The sequence below is a fragment of the Anoplopoma fimbria genome, unplaced genomic scaffold, assembly GCF_027596085.1.
Source record: "Anoplopoma fimbria isolate UVic2021 breed Golden Eagle Sablefish unplaced genomic scaffold, Afim_UVic_2022 Un_contig_7522_pilon_pilon, whole genome shotgun sequence".
In the NCBI taxonomy this organism is placed as follows: Eukaryota; Metazoa; Chordata; class Actinopteri; order Perciformes; family Anoplopomatidae; genus Anoplopoma; species Anoplopoma fimbria.
Genome location: NW_026551416.1, coordinates 35,344 through 56,217, shown reverse-complemented (window position 1 = coordinate 56,217; position 20,874 = coordinate 35,344). Strand labels below are relative to the sequence as shown.

At 41.0% G+C, this 20,874-nt stretch overlaps 2 protein-coding genes across 2 annotated transcripts; both read left to right on the top strand.

Moving 5' to 3' along the window:
* Positions 1–208: 208 nt before the first annotated feature.
* On the top strand, positions 209–2,049 carry LOC129115519 (E3 SUMO-protein ligase ZBED1-like). Its single transcript, XM_054626941.1, has 2 exons — positions 209–1,060; positions 1,162–2,049. The coding sequence occupies exons 1-2, from the start codon at positions 209–211 to the stop codon at positions 2,047–2,049; spliced, it is 1,740 nt and encodes a 579-aa protein (XP_054482916.1).
* A 5,344-nt stretch (positions 2,050–7,393) lies between these two features.
* Positions 7,394–12,080, top strand: LOC129115518 (zinc finger BED domain-containing protein 4-like). Its single transcript, XM_054626940.1, has 2 exons — positions 7,394–7,841; positions 10,660–12,080. The coding sequence occupies exons 1-2, from the start codon at positions 7,394–7,396 to the stop codon at positions 12,078–12,080; spliced, it is 1,869 nt and encodes a 622-aa protein (XP_054482915.1).
* The last annotated feature ends 8,794 nt before the right edge of the window (positions 12,081–20,874 follow it).

Genomic DNA, 20,874 nt, shown 5'->3' with positions numbered 1-20,874 from the left:
GATATTACAGAGTTTGGAAAGACAAAAAAAATCAGCGTGAGCCTCCGCTGATTTAAGTTTCGATACGTCATGTTACACAAAAATGGAGGCTATCTTAGTTAGTAAGACGACAGCAATTTCGCCCATATGGAAGTTTTTTGGATTCAAGCCAAATGAGAAAGGTGAACCTAAAGACGTCAACCAGCCGATATGTCGGCTTTGTAGAAGGATGATTCCGGTGAAGGATTCCCAGACAACAAATTTACACGGTCATTTGAGAGTGCATCACCCGGCAGATCATGCTTCTTTAGCGCCACGTGCCGCGGCCTCCGCTGCTGCTACAACCTCGCAGCAGCCCTCCATCCTGGGCGCCTTCTCAAGGGGAACCAAATACAAGCGAGACAGCCTTCGATGGAAGCAGTGTACCACAGCTGTGACCCGGTATTTGTGTAAAGAAATGGTGTCCTTCAAGACGGTGGAGAAGACCACCTTCAAAGAAATGCTGGCAACGCTGGACAAGCAGTATGAGTTGCCTACGCGCAAATACTTTTCCCAAACTGCCATCCCCAATATATACAATGAAACCAGAGCGTCGGTTGTCACCGAATTAAAATCGGCCTCCTTCATTGCCCTGACCTCAGACATGTGGTCATCCGTGAACATGACGCCATACATGTCTCTCACAGCCCATTATATAAGCAAAGACTGGCAACTGGAGGCGAAGTGTTTGGCCACATCCTTCGTCCCAGAAAATCAAACGAAAGATGTGCTGGCAGACGCCCTCAAAGTCGGCGCTCAAGAGTGGGGCATAGAGGAAGAGAAAATATCCTGCATCACAACCGACAATGGTGCAAACATTATTGCAGCCGTCCGGGAGCTCAAATGGCCCTGGTTGAACTGCTTTGGACATAATTTGAATGTGGCCATAAACAATGCACTTGACGGAGAAAAGGATCGCACTAGTCGTGCGTTTGGGGTCTGCCGGGCAATCAACGGCGCCTTTTCGCATAGTTGGCAACGGAAACGGGAGCTGAGCAAAGCCCAGGATGAGCTACAACTCCCCAACCATGCTTTGATTACGGTAGGATTATTCGATTTTATTAGTAGGCTAGTGGTGTTATTATGAATAGGCAAATATTATTATGCAGGCTATTGGGCTAATCAGTCTTATTTTAAAAACAGGACTGTGCAACACGTTGGGGTTCGAAGCAGAAGATGGCAGAGAGGATACTGGAACAGGCCGCAGCAATCAAGAGGGTTTTCGCAAACGACAGAAGCCGCCGTCCCCTGCCAAACCTGACGTGGCAAGATGAAGCTGTGCTGGAGGCAGTGAACAAAGCTTTAAAACCTCTTTCTGACTTTACGGACATACTGTCTGGCGAAAACCATGTGACAGTCTCTTCCTTGCTGCCCACGCTACAATTATTGAAAGACAACGTCTTGAAGGAAGACGACGATGACGTCCGGATGACGTCCGTCATTAAAAGCGGGGTGCTGCGGGAACTAGATAACAAATACGACAATGAAGCGTCATTAAAATTAATGCGCTTATCTGCTCTCCTCGACCCCCGCTACAAGGGCGACCATATCGATGCCGTTTCCCTCGACAGCACGAGAGTTCGATTGGAGTCAGAGATGGTGTCATTCTGCAGGAGGCAGACCACCGGACAGGTAAGGGTCAGAGTGGAGGATGTTGAGACGGAGCAGCCAGTGGCACCTATTCCACCACCACCACCACCTAAGAAAATAAAACCTTCCCTGGGTAGCCTTTTGAGAAAGGCGAAGCAACCTGTGACACTCACTGAGGAGCAACGGGCAAACGCAGAAGTAACAGCCTACCTGCAAGAAGATGCACTGGATGGGGACAGTGACCCACTCGCATGGTGGAAGGCAAACGAGAACCGCTTTCCGTTAATGGCCAAGATTGCGAGTAAATATCTTTGTGTATGCGCTACTAGTTCACCTTCGGAGCGTGTATTTAGCACTGCAGGCAACGTTGTCACGCCACTGAGGAGCTTGTTGAAGCCAGAAAAGGTGAATATGCTGGTGTTCTTGTCCAGAAACCTGTAGGCTATGCACACACTTTAAAATGTGTATTTATTATTAGGCTTTTAGGCATACATTTGGATTATTTAGTTCCTCTGAATCCAAATTAGGTTTTCTTTCGATTGGTTCTACAGTCTGCAATAGTCCTAGCAAATGTTGTGCCCATTTTTATTTTATTTGCTCTGAAATAATTTATTTTCATTTTTTAATTTGCGAAATGGACACTTAGACTTAATTTTAAATTGTATTTATTATTATGCTTTTAGGCCTACTTGCACTGAACAATACAATTGGACTATTATTGTTTGTCAGCTAAAGCTTGTAAACATTGGATTATTTCGTTCCTTTGAATCCAAATTTCGTTTTCTTTCGACTGCGTTCTGCAGTAGGCCTATAGCCAATTTTGTGCCCATTTCTATTTTATTTGCTCTGCCAGCATTTTTTTTTCGTTTTAAAAGAGTTTTGTGAAGACTTCGCCATCTGTTATACTTGTGTTATGTTCAATACTCAGTTATAATTGTTCTTTAAAAGCGTTTTGTAAGTGGGCCTACATATATAGCCTACTTTGAAACGAATGTCTTATTATTCTGTTCCAAATAAACCCGGCAACCTTTTGACTTGGATGTTTTTATGTGAACGTCAATGGGACTGTCTTATGCACACCGACATAATTATATGAAATTGTCTCTTCTAATATTTCATTAGTTTGATCATATAGCCTGATATCATAAACTCCTAAACATTTCAAAAATATATACATCGCCCCGTAAGCTGTGCGCGCAGCCTTTGCCATTGCGCTGCAGGGTAGGCTAATATGGTGAAAGAAAACACAGGCTTTGAGTATAGTTACACATATCAGTGTTTCCCTTACAAATGAGAATGAATTGTGAAACATTTTCCCCTGCTCAAGCAGATTTCTTTCTATTTAATTCTTCTTTTCAAAGTTTTTCAAAGTGACATGTGCAGCGGGGTGTGATGTCATTTCGCCGTGCGAGCAGAGCGGTAGGTTTCGAGCCCCTCCCCTCTCCTCGTAGCAGTGAGTGAATACGGCAGGTCAGCGCTACATAGTGTGTTTCCACCTGTGCCAGATAACTTCAATTACAATTTGCGGGGCTTTTTAAGTTGTAAAAAAAAGCCACCACAGCGCCATATTTCAATTTTTTATTTTTAAAAAAATTATCGCCTTTTATCGGCAACTTGAGACGATCGACGATGGAATCCATCTATCGGCGATAGTCGATAGAATCGACTATCGGCCCATCCCTAGTAAGAATCCAACCAAACACAACACCACAGAGATAGCAAAAAGGATGGTGGCCAGGTATCCAAAGTCTCTTCAAGATGTGATTGATGGTGATGTTATTGGACTTGGATATCATTCCCTGGCAAAGCAACTCCAGTCAAGAGTTGAAAATGTCAAACGACGACTACCCACCTCTAATACTCAAGAAACGAAGAGAATACACAGGGATACGCAAAGTGCTGAAGGAAAATAGAATCCAGTTCCAGACCCTCTTCCCTGCCAGGCTGCGCGTGAGACACGAGGACGGGACCAAAACTTACGAGACCATGGAGGAGGCATCAGAGGACCTGCGGAGAAGAGGCTACACCGTGACAACCACCACACCTCCGGCGACGCTCATGGAGCAGGTGCAGCGGCTGACCTGGACGAGAGTGGATCGACGCGCAAGGAAGGGCACAGCCGGACGGGAGCTGGGATACAAGGAGAAGCTCCGAGCCTTCAGGAAATCATCACCGTCCCCCTCCGGCACCTAAAGGACTTAACCCACGGCCTGAGGACGTCGGAATAAACTGTGAAATCGGACACTATATCCGTAATTAGTGGTGGAGATCCACTGTTTAATAGACTGGTTCGTTCGGGGCCGATTTTTTCACCTTACATTTTTTTTTTTTTTTTTTTTTTTTTCGACATGCGACTGTTGCAGGTAAGGGCCTCTCCCTCCGAACTGAGGGAGACTTTTCCCTTCGAGCCTCCTCGGGAGGTTCAACAGGGTCAGGTTAACAGACCCCTACATAGGGAGTCACAAGGACAAATCGTATTCAGTTTGATGTTTATTAATGTGTTAATTATTCATTCCCTGCCGGTTCACGCGGGGAGGGGGAAGCGCACCAGGTTTTTGTTTGGGATGGAGGAGGGAATCACATAGATGCAAAACAGGTCTTTGAAAATAGCATCATTTAATATAAATGGTGTACTCAATCCAGTTAAGAGGGGGAAAATCTTATCAAAATTAAAGAAAGATAAAATTCAAATAGCTTTCCTACAAGAGACACACCTCAGCGACTCAGAACATGCTAAACTGAATAAATCAGGATTTAAACATGTTTACTTCTCTTCACATGAATCGGGAAGGCGGAGAGAAGTGGCGACTCTGATATCCAATGCGGTAAACTATGAACACATATCAGAACATAAGGATAAGGAAGGCAGATTTGTTATGGTTATAGGAAGAATAGAAGGTGTTGTGATAAGTCTCCTTAACGTGTATGTTCCACCGGGCAGTGTCTGGTCCTTCTATAAACATATGGTTGATTTAATGACGACAAAAAGTCAAGGGATTCTAATAGGTGGTGGAGATTTTAACATTCGATTAAACCCGAAAATTGACTCTTCAAACGGGAAATCCGACGCAAAAAACATTAGCAGAAGATTAAATATTTGGATGCGTGAAGTGGGGATTGTTGACGTGTGGAGAGAGAAAAACCCGACGAGCCGAGACTACTCACATTACTCGCACGCTCACAATGTATACTCGCGCATCGATTACTTTTTTATGCTTAAAGGAGATTTCTTTAGGGTGGATAACTGTGAAATAGGACCCAGTACTATTTCAGATCACGGTCCCATCTATATGTCAATTTATCTTAATAATAAGAAGAAATCTACGCTCTGGAGACTGAACTCAAATATTCTGAACAACCCAATTATTAAAGATAAACTGAAAAGTGAAATTGAATTATATTTGGAAAATAATGATAATGAGGAAGTGACCCCACCCATTCTCTGGGATGCATTAAAAGCAGTGTTGAGGGGCAAAATAATAGCCATCTCCTCATATGAGAAGAAAATTAGGGAGCAAAACTAAAAAAATTAGAAGAGGACTTGAAAAGTCTACAGAGAGAACATGCAAAGTACCTCAAAGATGACAACAAATGTAAGATTATAAAATTAAAAAAAGAAATAGATGAAATAAATACTCAGGAAATTCAAAAAAAGCTCCTTTTTACAAAGCAACAATACTATGAGACAGGTGGGAAATCACTGAAACTTTTATCATATAGATTAAGAAAACAACAAGCAGACAGAACTATATATAAAATAAGAAACTCTGTAACGAAAGTAATAGAAACTAGTCAGGAGAAAATACAACAATGCTTCCAAGAATACTATAAAAAATTATATTCCCAACCACAGACAAGCAACGACAACCAAATCGATGCCTTCTTGTCCCAGGTAAACCTTCCAAAGATCACTGATGAACAAAATGGAAAATTAACATCTAAAATAACAAAAGAAGAAATTCAATTGGCAATCAGGAGGATGAAAGGGGGGAAGTCTCCAGGGACAGATGGTTTTCCCACAGAATGGTACAAAACAATGCAAGATCAACTAATCCCAACACTATTAAAAACATTCAACTGGGTTCTGGAAAACAAAAACATTCCCCCTCATGGAGGGAGGCGGTGATTTCGACCATACCTAAAGAGGGGAAAGACAAATTGGAATGTGGGAATTACCGTCCTGTAAGTCTTTTAAACAACGACTATAAACTATTCACCTCCATATTATCTAAGCGAATAGAATTGATACTACCGGTATTAATACATGAGGACCAGACTGGCTTTGTCAGGAAAAGACAGACCCAAGATAACATAAGGAAAACACTGCACGTTGTGAGACAAGTCACACAACAAAGACTGGAGGCGTTGATACTAAGTTTGGATGCAGAGAAAGCATTTGACTCAGTGAGGTGGTCTTTTTTATATAAAGTACTTTCAAAATTTGGCTTTCATACAACTATAATTGACACGTTTGCAGCACTATATGGCGGACCAACTGCTAGAGTCAAAATCAATGGAGATTTGTCCAACTCGTTCATTCTGGACAGAGGAACAAGACAGGGGTGTTGTGCGTCGCCGCTCCTCTTCGCCTTGTTTGTAGAACCCATAAGTCAGCTAATTAGGCAGAGAACTGATATAAAGGGGGTACCGATTAGAGGTCGACCGATATATCGGTCGGCCGATGTATCGGGCCGATATTTGTCATTTTTTAATCTATCGGCATCGGCCGATATCTGTGTTTAGTAGCGCCGATTTATAGTCAGGCATGTCCGCGGGCAGCCCCGTTATTGGTACCGGCAGAACGCATGTGAAGGACCCCAACCCAAAACTTGTAATCCTGGGAGATAAGGTAAGGCTTAAATTCTGCTATTTCAAAGTTGTATGGTGGTAACATATTTACTAGGTTATATATGTTACAAGTAAACTATGAAGTGTTGCTTCACTTAGTGAAAGGAAAAAAAAAAAAACGAAAAGCATTGAACCGTCGAGAGCTGTAACCTAAGGCTACAGCTGATTGAGTTCACAGGCTCACAGTTAACTTGTCCTTGCTGTTAGCTTGAAGGACTTTACTCGAAATCTAGTAGCAGCTTGCTTGCTTACAGTAATATGTTGGCCCAAATGTTATGAGTTCTGCTTAAATTTTCCTGTATTGGAGTCGAAAAATGTCCCTCTGTTCGTGGGGTGGAGGAGGCGGCATTATGTTGCGCTACGTTATGCTACTCCGCCCCTCTCACAGACAGCTCCGTGCTTGGAGACACAGAGCAGCCATGGAGCAGCTCAGAACGGTGTATGACATTTGTTCAGAAGCGTGGTTTAGGTGACGCAGACAATAGCCGAGTTTCCAACTTATTTACATCAAAGAAAATTCACCTCAAGAACATGCGCAGCTGCGTGTGTTTCTATCAACGTGTTTGCGAATAAAAATGGATCGTTAGCCTGATGAAGTGACGTGTTCAGACCAATGTCTGTATATAGCCTACGTCCACAGTAAAGTAGTATAACGTTAATAGTCAAGAATGTGAGAAATCACAAAGGGTTTAGCATTGCCCTTGCAAGTCTGTGCATCATGACAGTTATTTTGTTATTTATGTATTTGTGTGATTACTGCTAGATTATGGTAATTTGGTTTTAAAAGCAAAAGGTTAAAAACAAAAACAACACATAAGGGAAGGTTTTGTTTCTTTTACGCATTTTTCTAAATTAGTGTGTAATTGTTTTAATGTGAAATTGGAGTTGTACACTGACTTGAGGATGTCTGTTTCTTCTGTGTAGAAATTGCTGTCTGATGGCAGAACAAAAATCAAATCCAGTGTGGCAGCATTTCACAGAGCCAACACCAGGGAAAGGCAAGTGCAATATCTGCAATGGACTGGTGAGCTTGGGGTCTGAAAAAGGTAAAAAGAAAAACACCACAAATTTGTGGAGTCACCTGAGGTGCCACCACCTCCAAGCTTACAAAGATGCACAAAAGGAAAAAGAAGAAGCAGCTGCCTCTACAGCCAACGTATCTCAGCCAACTGTAATGGACATGTTTGATGCCCAACGTAAATGGCAGAATTCAGATCCCAGGTCAAAAAAACTTGACACTTTAGTTACAGAAATGATTGCCACAGATAATCAGCCGTTTTCATTTGTCTCAGGTATTGGTTTTCAGAGGCTGGTGGCTGCAATGGAGCCCAGATACAAACTAAAAACTGAGAAGCACTACCGCACTGATGTTCTAGATCAGGGGTGTCAAACGTACGGCCCGCGGGCCGGATCAGGCCCGCGAACGGGTTTAATCCGGCCCGCGAGATGATTTTGTAAAGTACAGTATTGTAAAAAAAAAAAAAAAAAAAAAAAAAAAATATATATTTTTTTTATAAAAATCCTTCCTAGCATTACATGGATTGCATTGACTGGCACTGATTAATTTGTTGTACATTGAACTACTGGACAATTGTGTTTAACTGGAAGTCGCTTTGGAATGTAACGTAAAATGAGCTGCTATTTTTCAATGAAAGAAACTGCTGTTCTTAATGTGTCCACTAGATGTCGCAATAGCAATTATGTTAAGCAAGCAAACTTTATACCTGGGCTCTCTCAAAAAGACGAAAAGTGGACACAGAGTGCAGAGTTTTCAAAGAAAAATGGTCATCGTCCTTTTTGTTCACGGAGGTAAATGGGAAACCAGTGTGTTTGGTGTGCTCACAGCATGTTTCAGTGCTGAAAGAATACAACCTTCGGCGCCACTATGAGACCCTTCATGCTGACAAATACCACCACTTGCAAGGACAACAGAGAATAAATAAAGTTAATGAACTGTTAGCCTGTCTGAAGAAACAGCAGTCTGTGTTTAGTCACAGCAGAGAAATCAATGATTCTGCAGTGAAAGCCAGCTACCTTATTGCTTATGAAATTGCAACGACTTCAAAACCCTTTTCTGATGGTGAATTTGTGAAGACATGCATGCTGAAGGCTGCAGAGCTTGTGTGCCCTGAAAAGCGTCAGGCTTTTGCAAATATCAGCCTGACAAGAAACACAATTGCAGACAGGATTTCTGATCTTTCGGCGGATTTGGACAGCCAATTGAAGCACAAAGTAAAATCATTTATTGCGTTTTCAGTTGCAATTGATGAAAGCACGGACATTACAGATGTTGCGCAACTGGCCATATTCATTCGCGGAGTTGATGACACTTTGACCGTCACAGAGGAGTTTGTGGAGTTGGTGCCAATGATGGATACCACAACAGCGGCTGATATTTTCACCGCCCTCATCGGAGCATTGGACAGGGTCGGAGTGGACTGGTCCCGTGCTGTCAGCCTGGCTACAGATGGTGCTCCGTCAATGATTGGGAAAAAAGCGGGTGTTGTGACAAAATTCAAAGAGAAAGTGCAGACTGCAAATGGAGGACGTGATTTTTGGACTTTTCACTGTATTTTGCATCAGGAGGCATTGTGTTGCAAGTCATTAAAGATGGATAACGTCATGAAGGTGGTCGTCCAAACTGTTAATTTCATCCGATCGAGAGGCCTGAATCACCGTCAGTTTGACAGCCTTCTCAGGGAGAACGACCACAACCATGGCCTGCCATACCACACCGAGGTAAGATGGTTAAGCCGAGGTGCTGTGCTGAGGCGTTTCTTTGATTTACGGGGGGAAATTGAAGAGTTCATGGAAAAAAAGGGAAAACCAGTGGTAGAATTTCAGTCCACAGAATGGATACAGGACCTTGCCTTTATGGTGGATATCACACATCACGCAAATAACTTGAACAAATCGATGCAAGGGCGCAACAGAGTTGTCACACAGTATTATGACAGTATATGTGCGTTCAAGTTGAAGCTGTCATTGTGGGAGATACAACTCGCGGGTGGTGACGCTTCTCATTTTCCTTGTCTGAAAGATGTATGCGCGACCCAACATGCTGCAAACATGAAGCGGTTCAAAGACAAAATAACAGGACTATTGCGGGAGTTTGAACAACGCTTTCAGATTTTTGGTGAACTGGAAAAAGACTTCAAAGTTTTTTGCTCACCATTCACCGCGAATGCCGCAGATCTGCCCGTCAACACTCAACTTGAAATAATAGACTTGCAGTGTGATTCAGATTTGAAAGGCAAATTTGCCGCAGCTGGCTTGGACACATTTTATCAGAATCTCTTGCCCGGTTACCCCAACTTGACAGCCCTTGCTGCAAAGGTGTTGTGCATGTTTGGAACCACATATCTTTGTGAGCAAGTGTTCTCTGTAATGAGCATCAATAAAACAAAGCTGCGCTCAAAGCTCACGCACAAGCACTTGAATGAAATTCTGAAATTGGCTGCCACTCAGGATGTGACGCCTGATATTGATGCACTTGTGAAAGCTAAAAGATGCCAGGTTTCAGGAGTAAAATAAACAGTGGGTAACGCCACTTAAAATTGCTGCATGAGACACTGCACCCTGATATAAATGTGAACATGAATGTCTTCTGTGGAGATTTAATGAAAGTGTATCGTGTGGGATTTACTATAATAATGTCAGTCACTTCAGTTCATAAGTTTGGTTGATTGACATTTTTCATGCATTGCACAGCTTTTATTTTTCTATCAATAAAGTGTAGCCTACAAGGCAAGGAGTAAATCAACCTTATTGAATAGTTTCTACCTCCGTTTGTATGGTTTGGTTAGCCCAGGATTAATATGTGGAAATGACAAAATTAAGTATTTGATACCTAGAAGAGATGTTTGTTTTTTGTTCAATCTCAGATAGGCTGAGACTCAAAGTTGTGTGCCTTTGTAGATACACTGAGACGAAGTTTAAGTTCCAATCGCTGAGGTATTGTTCTTGAAATTGCACACTTTGCACAATTTTCAACTTATTTGAAGTGTTTTTGCAATAGGATTATTTGTTATGTATACATTTTCTGAATGTGCTACTATTTTGTACGAAATTAAAACAAAGAAAACAATCTGAAATTGTCGTTATTTTTAATTATGCCATATTTTTACCGGTCCGGCCCACTTGGGAATAGATTATCCTCCATGTGGCCCCTGAGCGAAAATGAGTTTGACACCCCTGTTCTAGATGGTATCATTACGAAAGTGGAGAAGAAAATAAAAACACTCATTGCAGAGGATGCTGGCCCTTTTTTGTCTTTCACAACAGACTGTTGGTCAGGGGACACTGAAGCACTGATGAGTCTAACATGTCATTTCATTGATGACAACTGGGAAAGGAAACAAGTCATCCTAAATGCCAAGGCAATGTCTGGCTCCCACACTGGGGAGTACATCAGCAACATGTTCATCAGCATGCTGAAGCACTGGGACATCAGCCATGACAGAGTTGTGCTAGTGCTCCGTGACAGTGGTGCTAACATGGTAAAAGGCCTCAGACTGACAGACGTACCTGATCTCAGCTGCAGTGCACACACTATACAGCTTGTGGTGAACGATGGGATCAACAGTCAGCGAGTGGTGCTGGACGTTAATGCCAAGTTAAAGACCATAGCCAAACATTTCAACCACTCCGTGCTGGCAAAGCAGCATCTGAAAGATATTCAAAAAGAACTTGGACTTCCCCAGCACAGTCTCATTCAGTCTGAACCCACTCGCTGGAACTCAACACTCCACATGATGCAGAGGATGCTGGAGCAGAAACGCGCTGTGAACATCTATGCTGGAGAATATGGAAAATTTGCTACTCCAACAGCAGATCAATGGGACATCATTGCCAATTTGATTGACACACTGGAACCAGTTGAGGAAGTTACCCTCGAGATCAGCAGGTCAGAGGCTTCCATCTCCAGTGTCATCCCAAGCATTGCAGTGCTGAAAATGTTGCTTCAGTCAGAGGGTCCTAACACAAGGGGCATAAAAACTCTGAGGGAGACGATGCTGCAAAGTTTGGAGAAAAGGTTCGCAAAAATCGAGGAGACCAAATGTTTGGTTTTAGCAACGCTGCTGGATCCTCGCTACAAGAATCATGTCTTTGCCATGGACACACTGGCCAAGGCAAAACAGTGGATTAAAGAAGAGCATGCCATTGTGTCTGAGCAACTGAACATAGCCACCACGGAAGACCAAGGACCAGATCCGAAACAGAGAAGGGTGGGAGAGGAAGAATCACCTGGTGCCTCCAGTGCTCTCGAACAGATGTATGCCAACATCTTAGGGCCTCATGGAAGTACTGCTGAGGAGACTGATGATGAGCAAATTGAGCATCACATCTCTGAGCAGCTGAAGCAGTACCTCCGTGAGCCTTTGATTGACAGACAGACTGGTCAGCCACTGGAATGGTGGAAACAGAACACATCCCGCCTACACCTACTTGCACAACTGGCTAGAAAATTCCTCTGTCCACCCCCATCCTCTGTTCCTAGTGAGAGAGTTTTTAGTGTCATTGGGAATATTTATGATGATAAAAGAAGCAGACTAACTGGAGAACATGCTGAACAGTTGTGTTTCCTGCATGACAACCTACGGTTCTTAAACTGGGAGTACTGAAAGCACTTTCAGAAGTGAGGAAGACTCAGGCACTGCATGTTTACAATAATTTCCTTTAAAACTTCTTCAATGTTTTCATACATTTTCTTAAAAACAATTTGGAATATGCTGCTGTTTTATGCTGCTCAGGGAAGCTGTTTTATGCTGCTCAGGGAAGCTGTTTTATGCTGCTCAGTTGTTTACTTGAGGTTCTGTTTTATATACAAATTATATTCTGTTTTATATACAAATGTTTGTTTTACATGTTTTATGTTCTGTTTTATATACACATGCACTTTAAACTGTGTCAAATGTCATTTTCATTTTGTTGCTGGTTGCTAGTGTGTTTGCAGTACTACTGTTTATTTTTTATGTAACATATTTTTATATTTTCCAAGTTAATTTATTTTTATATTTTCCAAGTTAATTTATTTTATTTATAAAATATTTATTTAATTTTTCTTTAAATGAATATTTCAGTTAACACTTGCGCCCAAACAAAACTGGTATGTATGACTCAAGGTTCAAGTCAGAGTTCAATAAATGTTAAAAAATGTTAAAACAAATTGTGTGCATCTACTTATTATTAGTGTGACGCTTTAGCATGCAAACTAATGGGAAAACTTTTAGATATCGGCCCTAAAAATCGGCCCAAAAAAATCGGCAGCCCATATCGGCTATCGGTTAACCCTGACCTCTAAGTATCGGCATCGGTTATAGAAAAACCCATATCGGTCGACCTCTAGTACCGATGGCATCCGGGGAGCAAAAACTGGCCCTATTTGCAGACGATTTATTGATAAGTATAACACAACCTACTCAGACACTCCCAAAATTGATGAAATTGCTAGAGGAATTTGGTTCAATCTCAGGTTACAAAATTAATGTTAATAAAACTCAAATATTAACATTTAATTATGACCCTCCAGTTTCAATTAAGACCATATACAACTGGAATTGGGAGGCTGAGTCCATTAAATATTTGGGTGTCTCATTACCTAGGGACTTCACAAGATTATACAACATCAACTACGATCCCTTAAATTCAAAGATAAAAACTGATATACAAAGATGGAACGTTATTCCCTTTTTGAGTTTAAGCTCCCGGATAGAATCAATCAGGATGAATATTCTCCCACGGATGCTGTATCTTTTTCAATGTCTACCAGTTAGAATACCATCTAAGCAATTCTTAGAATGGGACAGATTGATAGCGAGGTATCTGTGGCAAGGGAAAAAGGCCAGAATTAAATTCAAAACGCTGCAATTAAGAAAAGAAAAGGGTGGGATGGGCCTTCCCTGCTTACAGGAATACTACTATGCAGCCCAGTTAAGGCCGCTAGTCTGCCTGTGTTCACCATCATACACTGCAGCATGGAAGGAAATAGAAGGAACGATGGTAAAGGGTATCCCAATAACAGCTCTACTAAATGATAACAAACTGCAAGAAGAACAGGAGATTCCAGAAGACTCTATAACAGGCAGCTTCCTGAAGTCCTGGCAGGAAATAACCAAAATTTGCAGATTTAAAAACACATCTAAAATTATGAGGTGGTGTGCCTATGACTCAGACTTTACACCGAATAAAATCGACGGCAGATTCAAGACATGGATCACAAAAGGTTTAACTTCCTATTATTCATTTGTCCACAAGGGGGTATTTCAGAGTTTTGAAACCCTACAGAAGGATCACGGTCTGGGGAAAGATGATTTTTTTCAGGTACCTGCAAGTGAGAGATTACTTTAACAAAAATATTAAAGAGGCGTTAGGAAAAGATGGGCCAGGGTTCATGGAGGTATTTCTAGCATTGACTAAATCTAGAACATGCGATAAAATTATCTCAAAATTATATAACGCCATACAATTATCCAAACAAGAGAATACAGAATACATAAAGAGGAAATGGGAAAAAGAAATAGGGGTAAAGATCTCACAGGAGAGCTGGGAGAAAATATGTCAACTACAATGGCTCTCGACCGGGTCAAATACATGGCGGGAGTTCTGCTGGAAAAATATAACAAGATTTTTTATCACACCCATACAAAAGCGACACCAAGGCAACGGAGACGCCTGTTGGAGGCTCTGTGGATCTATTGGAGCCAACCACTTCCATATTTTCTGGGACTGCCAAGCAATGAGGTCTTACTGGGAAGAGATCCACAAACATATTAACAATGTATTTAATGTGAACATCCCATTAAAATGTGAAACTTTGTTTTTGGGAAATTTATTGTTTGAAACCTGGAACATAAAAGACAAAAAACTGCTCGCTATACTGTTGGCAGCTAGTAAGAAATGTGTCACGAGGAAATGGTTAAAAGTGGACCCTCCCACCATTGATGAATGGATCGAAATTGTGTATGAGATTTATGTTATGGAAAAGATCTCTTATTCCCTCAAGGTCGAGAAAGACATTTTTTATAAGACCTGGTCCAAATGGACTGAGTATGTGAAACCAGTTAGATCTGATTTTATTTGAATATACTTGTGTTTTGTGTGATCCTCTTTTTTTTTTTCCTTTTTTTCTTTTTTCTGAAGTGAAGTGCGCTCCCCGGCTGTGTTCTCTTTATCTCTGTTATTGTTCCTACAGGGAGTAGTTTAGGTCCATAAAACAAAACCCCAGAAAGGCAGTATTTGACAGACTAAAGCTGTATCTAATGTATGTGATGGAAATGTGCCTTTCTAAATAAAAAGAGAATTTCAAAAAAAAAAAGAAAATGTCAAACGACCTGAAACACCAAAGATACAGAAACGCAAAGCAGCATCAGATGATGACACAGATGAAATATCTGCTGAACAAAGAGCCAGTGTTCAAGACACCTATGGCTGTGTCAACTGGATGCCGAAACATCTGCCACTCCCTGAGACTGTGGAGAGTCAGCTAGAAAAAAAGAAAAAATGAAGACATTTGAAGATATGAACTACAATTCAGATGTTGTGAAAGACTTAATCAAGTCCACATATTTTACGCAGCGTAAAGAGATCAATAATGGTGCTAGCATCCAGAAATTAAGCCAGGATTGGCCATTTTTGTTTAAGGAAGTTGGTATGGCAGCACACTTCCAGGAACTGACTGGCGTGAGTTTGATTGTGTCCTTCCTTGCCAATGTGGACAAAAAGGGGGCACGTCTCTTAAACTTCTTCAAACGTGTTGATGCACATAAACACAAACAAGTTCTGGATGCTCTTCTTAAGCTTGAAACTGAAAGAGGCCAGTCCACTGGTTGCTCAGAAGAGGTCATACAGATGGTGCTTCTTTTAATGGCTCATTTTGATGAGAAGGAACAGCATCTGTTCCATTACGTTGAGAAGACAAGCCTTGCTGAGGAGGTTCAGATGGAGAATGTGCCACCAACACCCTGCCTTATTGTGTGTGGTAAGTAAACTGAACCAAACCTGCAAGCTTTCTCTATCGGTATACTAACACCCACTTGTACTTGTACTTGGCTTGTTTATTTTCATGTTAGCTTTTAGCCCACTTTGAGACACTGGCTAATTTGAATTTATGGCTGTTATTGAAGCCCTTGTCATTATCATTAAAGTAAATTTTTTATTCATGTTTATTCTTAGGGTCCTCCTGCTTTGCCTCTGAGACATTTATGTTGAGCATCGACAGAAAGGTTGTCAATGACCACATCACTTCCTTCACATCTGCCATCTGCCTGATGTTTGGCAGTTACTACTGCCTGAACATACACTACCCGGTGGATCTACGGTCTACACTGGAGTTCCTCCAACGGTAACATTTCTTTCTTTGGTAACACTTTACAATAAGGTACGCAAAAACGTGTGTAGTTACTGAGGAACGAATGAGTAATGAATGATGAACGAATGATGAACGACCAGGGCCCTAACTGGGGCCCTAACGGGGCCCTAGCAGGGCCCTAAGTGACAGTTACTCAGTAACTACTGAAGAGTTACTGGTAAACAGACTAGGGGACTACTCTATTCGTTACTGAGTCTGGGTGTGTGTTTGGATCAGGCATTTGGGCTGTTATGTACTTGCTGATAAAGTCGTTACTGTGAATGATGAACAACCAGGGCCCTAACTGAGGCCCTAACAGGGCCCTAAGTGACAGTTACTCAGTAACTACTGAGGAATTACTGGTAAACAGACTGGGGGACTAATGTATTCGTTACTGAGTAACTGTCACTTAGGGCCCTGTTAGGGTTCCAGTTAGGGCCCTGGTTGTTCATCATTCGATACTCAGTAACAAATACAGTAGTCCCCTAGTCTGTTTACCAGTAATTCCTCAGTAGTTACTGAGTAACTGTCACTTAGGGCCCTGTTAGGGCCCTGGTTGTTCATCATTCGTTACTCACTAACGAATACATTAGTCCCCCAGTCTGTTTACCAGTAACTTAGGGCCCTGTTAGGGCCCCAGTTAGGGCCCTGGTCGTTCATCATTCGTTACTCATTTGTTCCTCAATAACTACACAAGTTTTTGCGTACCTTATTGTAAAGTGTTACCCTTTCTTTTTATTTAACATTAGAAAATGCAAGGCATAAGATATCCCACCTGAGATGTTTTCTCTCTCTCTTTCTTAAAGGTGTTTCTTTTCAATAAATCCTGAGAACGGCACCAAAGTCGAGTGGAACAAGAAGAGAAAAGTGTTCTCAGTCAATCCCAGAGTCCTCACTCTGATCTCAGACCTGGCTGACCATGAGTGGACCTTCCAGTGAAGTTGAGGGACAATATGATAAAAGGTACACTCGATGTTATACACACTGCAGATATAGTGTTGTGTTTTTGTTAAGTTTTACAAGAAAAATTGTCTGGTACACTTTGTACATGTTCAGCGTTACTGCACTGGTTTTGTACTTTCACTTAAGTGTAAAGGTATCTTGTTACATTGTGTAAGTAAAGTGTGTTCCGCTTACTACACTGGTTTTGAAATTGGAACAGTTTATTATGATACATTTAATTAACCTCACTGTTTTGTTCCAATTGGGCTTGCTGTAGATGAAGTATGTGGATTTAACATAGCGCTTTCAATTGAACGCCCCATAGTACTTGGTACATAGTACTTACGCTGGCCAACCATCAGTAAATGGAATTGATTACAATGTTAAACTCTTTTTTTTCCTACGCTCTTTTTCTTTCTAAGATAGTTACAATTTTGATTCTCTTTTTTGAGCCATGCTTGCTTATACTTATAATCCAAATGTGCAACCATGCAATTTCAATTGCATGAGAAATCAGTCAAATAAGATCAGTAAATCTATAAAAAAGAACACACCATAGAAACAGATGGCCGATAGCAATAATCCACAACGCGTATCATTACTACAAATTGCTTTTGTGCTGCTCTCCCGAGAGCATGGGCTCTCCTTCATGACCCACCCGTCATTCATATATATTTTGTTATATGATCAACTTAAAATACTTGATGTTTACAACAAATTTCAAATAAAGAGTATATATTTGAAAAGTTTAAGGTGGATATTTTTTCTGGCTGTTTTGGTACATATAGTAATTTGACAATATTAATTCATGCTCTGTGTATTAACTTTACAGAATAGAATGTGGCACAGAATACACTATTGTCTGGCAAGTTCTGCATCCTCTGACAACAATCGAACTGCTAATTTGTCTGAATATTTTAAGTATATTTACAAAATATCTAAAAGATATTTTTTCCCGGAATTTCAGTTTTTTTTATTGTTAAAAAAACAAGCAAATTCTTTAACCGTAAAATCAACAGTATCAATATATATTTTACCATAAAAGAAGAAAAAGTTTTACCGTAATTTAACAGTAGAGTTCTGGCAACCACAGCTGCCGGTATTTGACTGTAAACAATTACAACTTTTCATGTACATTTTCAGGTAAAAGAATGTTTTTTTTAAATGTAAAAACTTTATTTTTTACAGTAAAATATTGAATTAAGCACTTTTTTAAACTGTAAAATAAAACAACTTCTCATGCACATTTTCAGGTAAAACAATGTTTTTTAAAACGTAAAAACTTTATTTTTTACGGTAAAATATTGAGTTAAGCACTTTTTTTAACTGTATAGTTGTATTAAGATACGTGCCACTAAATGTTAGGAAGGACACATTCTAAGACAGGGGTCTCAAACTCGCGGGCCAATTGCGGCCCGCTAGACGATATTTTGTGGCCCCCACCTTAATATGAAAGTTTAATGTTAGTGCGGCCCGCGAGTTTTATATGAATGGCACTTTACAGTGTTGTGTGCGGAGCTGAACGAACCTACCAATCACGGTGGGGTATATGGCTCTCGGGGGCGGGACATCGACCGGGCTTGATGCAAGCAGAGAAACATTCTCAATGAGTGACAGTTACAGTTACAGCAGCGTTGCCATGGAGAGTTCTCTTCCGTGCCTGGCTGGCTGCCTCGTTTCTATTAAACGCGGACATTCGTCCCAGCGCGCTGCGTTCACAACACCTCCAAAAGAAAGTTTTTTTAAGTTGCTGCCCAGCGGGACATTATACGTATATATGTCGCTCTCTGACAAAATAAATCAAAGTGATGCGTACCATGTAAAAGAAAAGTAAGAAAATAATGTAGCCTAATGTGGTCTGCAGTCACATACCGACACCTGTCCGTCGGCAACAACAGTCCCCGATAAAGCAGAAGAGCTGCTGAGTTTGTGTCCACAGCCAAGGATATATTTCAGGAGCTGTGCGAACAGACTGGTGGGCATTACCAATAAATGTACGGATGGAGCCCCGTCTATGAACTGTTGCTCAAAGCTGTTAGTGCAGATCCAGCAGTCGTTCTGCACTGCATCGGGCACTGTGCAGCATGTCATGTCTGTTGTCCTGAGATGAAGTTACATCAGGTCCAGGAGTTTAAACCGCAGTTCAAATATGGTGATGTCTTTAGGGTATCATTTAGTATGTCCTGAAGAGATTTTTTGACTTAAGAGCAGAAGTTTCATGGAAGATGACAAATGGATTTCCTGAACCTGATGATCCAGTTATTAAAAACATGGAAATAAAAAAAAATGTTTTCAAATTTTCAAAAATATTGTGCTTTCTTGTAGTGCTTGAACGTTGAAGTGGCCCCCTTCTCAGCTGATGTGGAGAGTGTCCCAAGTATGTTGCAAATGGAACTTATTGACTTGCAGTGCTCCTAGCAGTGGCCCCAAGCCAAATTGAGTTTGAGACCCCTGTTCTAAGACATAGAATTTGCATGCATACCTTTTTGACGGGTGGAACAACAGTGGCGCACTCATCAGGGCTAGGAAGATGGGATGGAACACTGCTACACCTGAAACATGTTAGCGAGATGGAACAGTCCTTCAGGGCTACCTGCAAAAAGATTACAGAAAGACCATTACTGACCATTTCTCTTCTAATAAAGTAAACCATATCACCATACCAATATAATAATAATAATAATAATAATAACATTAATATTTGTTACAAAGTGCTTCACATACAGAGTAAACTCTTACATGACGCTACATAGGTAACGGGACATGAAATAACACATATCGAAGTTAGCATGCTAAGCTAGCGCCGCTAGACGGCACGTGTCCATCAATCACTTCCCGTTTAAAAAGAAAATGGTGACGCAGTGTCGTTGGCTGCATTAGCGGTTAGCCCTATTAGCTCCCATGCTGCCGCTAGCTGCTAACAGCAAGAGAGCTCTTCTTCGATTGCTGAGTTACGTTACACACCACTGATAGCAACATACCTTATTGTAGCACCCTTGAAAGTCGGACAAAGTAAACTCTTACATGACGGGACATGAAATAACAGATATCGAAGTTAGCATGCTAAGCTAGCGCCGCTAGACAGCACGTGTCCACCAATCACTTCCGCCGGTAACCGGAAGTTGTCAAACTAAGGGTCCTATTCATAGTGTTCACGTGACGTTACGTCCTTAGTGGAACGCCCCTTGAAGGGGAAAACATCGCTCTCCTCCGCTGCCCTCGTAAAAATACGGGATTGTTGTTGTGCTATCGTTTCGTATCGTATTTGCTTTCGTAAACCAAGGCAACCAACTCCATTGGCTTTGATGAGCAGCGTAACTGTTAGCTAACGTTAGCGACTCTCTAGCTACGTTAGAGTCGGAATGCTCTGTTAGACGTAAATAAACTCCAAACAATGATTTGCAAATCCTGTAGCACCTATTTTCAACTGAATAGAGTACAGAAACAATGTTGAGCTAATGCTCAGACTGATAAACATATATATTTTTTGTAAAAATAGTGACTTTCATTTACGTTTTACACAGTAACTCAACTGTTTCGGAATTTAGGTTGTAAAGGTAATGGTTAACTACCAGTCTGAAGAGTTATCAGCAGTTGTATTGAGGGAAAGAAGGTTTTAACCAGTGTGCAAAAATAATAACACACTTTCAACAGACGTTTTTTAAAAACTTTTAACATAAACTATCTTTTATCATTGCAGGTGTTAAATCTGACGACCCGTTGTCTCCTCACACACCAGCCACCAAGAAGAGGATAAAGAGAAAAATACATCGACATTTTCACAATTTTTTTTAACCAAACAAGTAATAAATAATAATAATCGACAATGATATCAGTTAGATTTGATTCAGTCGGAGCCTTGGAATATTAAATCATCCATCTTTGCTCAGTACATCTGAGCCTTTCTTCTTACCGAAGGTGTGCAGAAGCTACAGGTTATGCCCACTTATTTTAAAAATTCAGTAATGTAAAATGATGGTTTATCTTATCAGTATTGGTTATGAGAAGCAGGTAATTATCAGCTATACAATATCATATAGTATCTGCTGAAAATATGCATGGATATATTTCAGAAGGTATGCGTCCTGTGTTGAATAAACCTCTTCATACATATACGTTTTTCTGTT

Bases quoted from the DNA above. Each gene is read 5' to 3' on its own strand.
- LOC129115519 (XM_054626941.1), top strand. From the start codon at position 209: ATGATTCCGGTGAAGGATTCCCAGACAACAAATTTACACGGTCATTTG. The intron at 1,061-1,161 runs GTAGGATTATTC...TTTTAAAAACAG, and splicing joins CCAACCATGCTTTGATTACG to GACTGTGCAACACGTTGGGG.
- LOC129115518 (XM_054626940.1), top strand. From the start codon at position 7,394: ATGGCAGAACAAAAATCAAATCCAGTGTGGCAGCATTTCACAGAGCCA. The intron at 7,842-10,659 runs GTCAAACGTACG...CCCCTGTTCTAG, and splicing joins TGATGTTCTAGATCAGGGGT to ATGGTATCATTACGAAAGTG.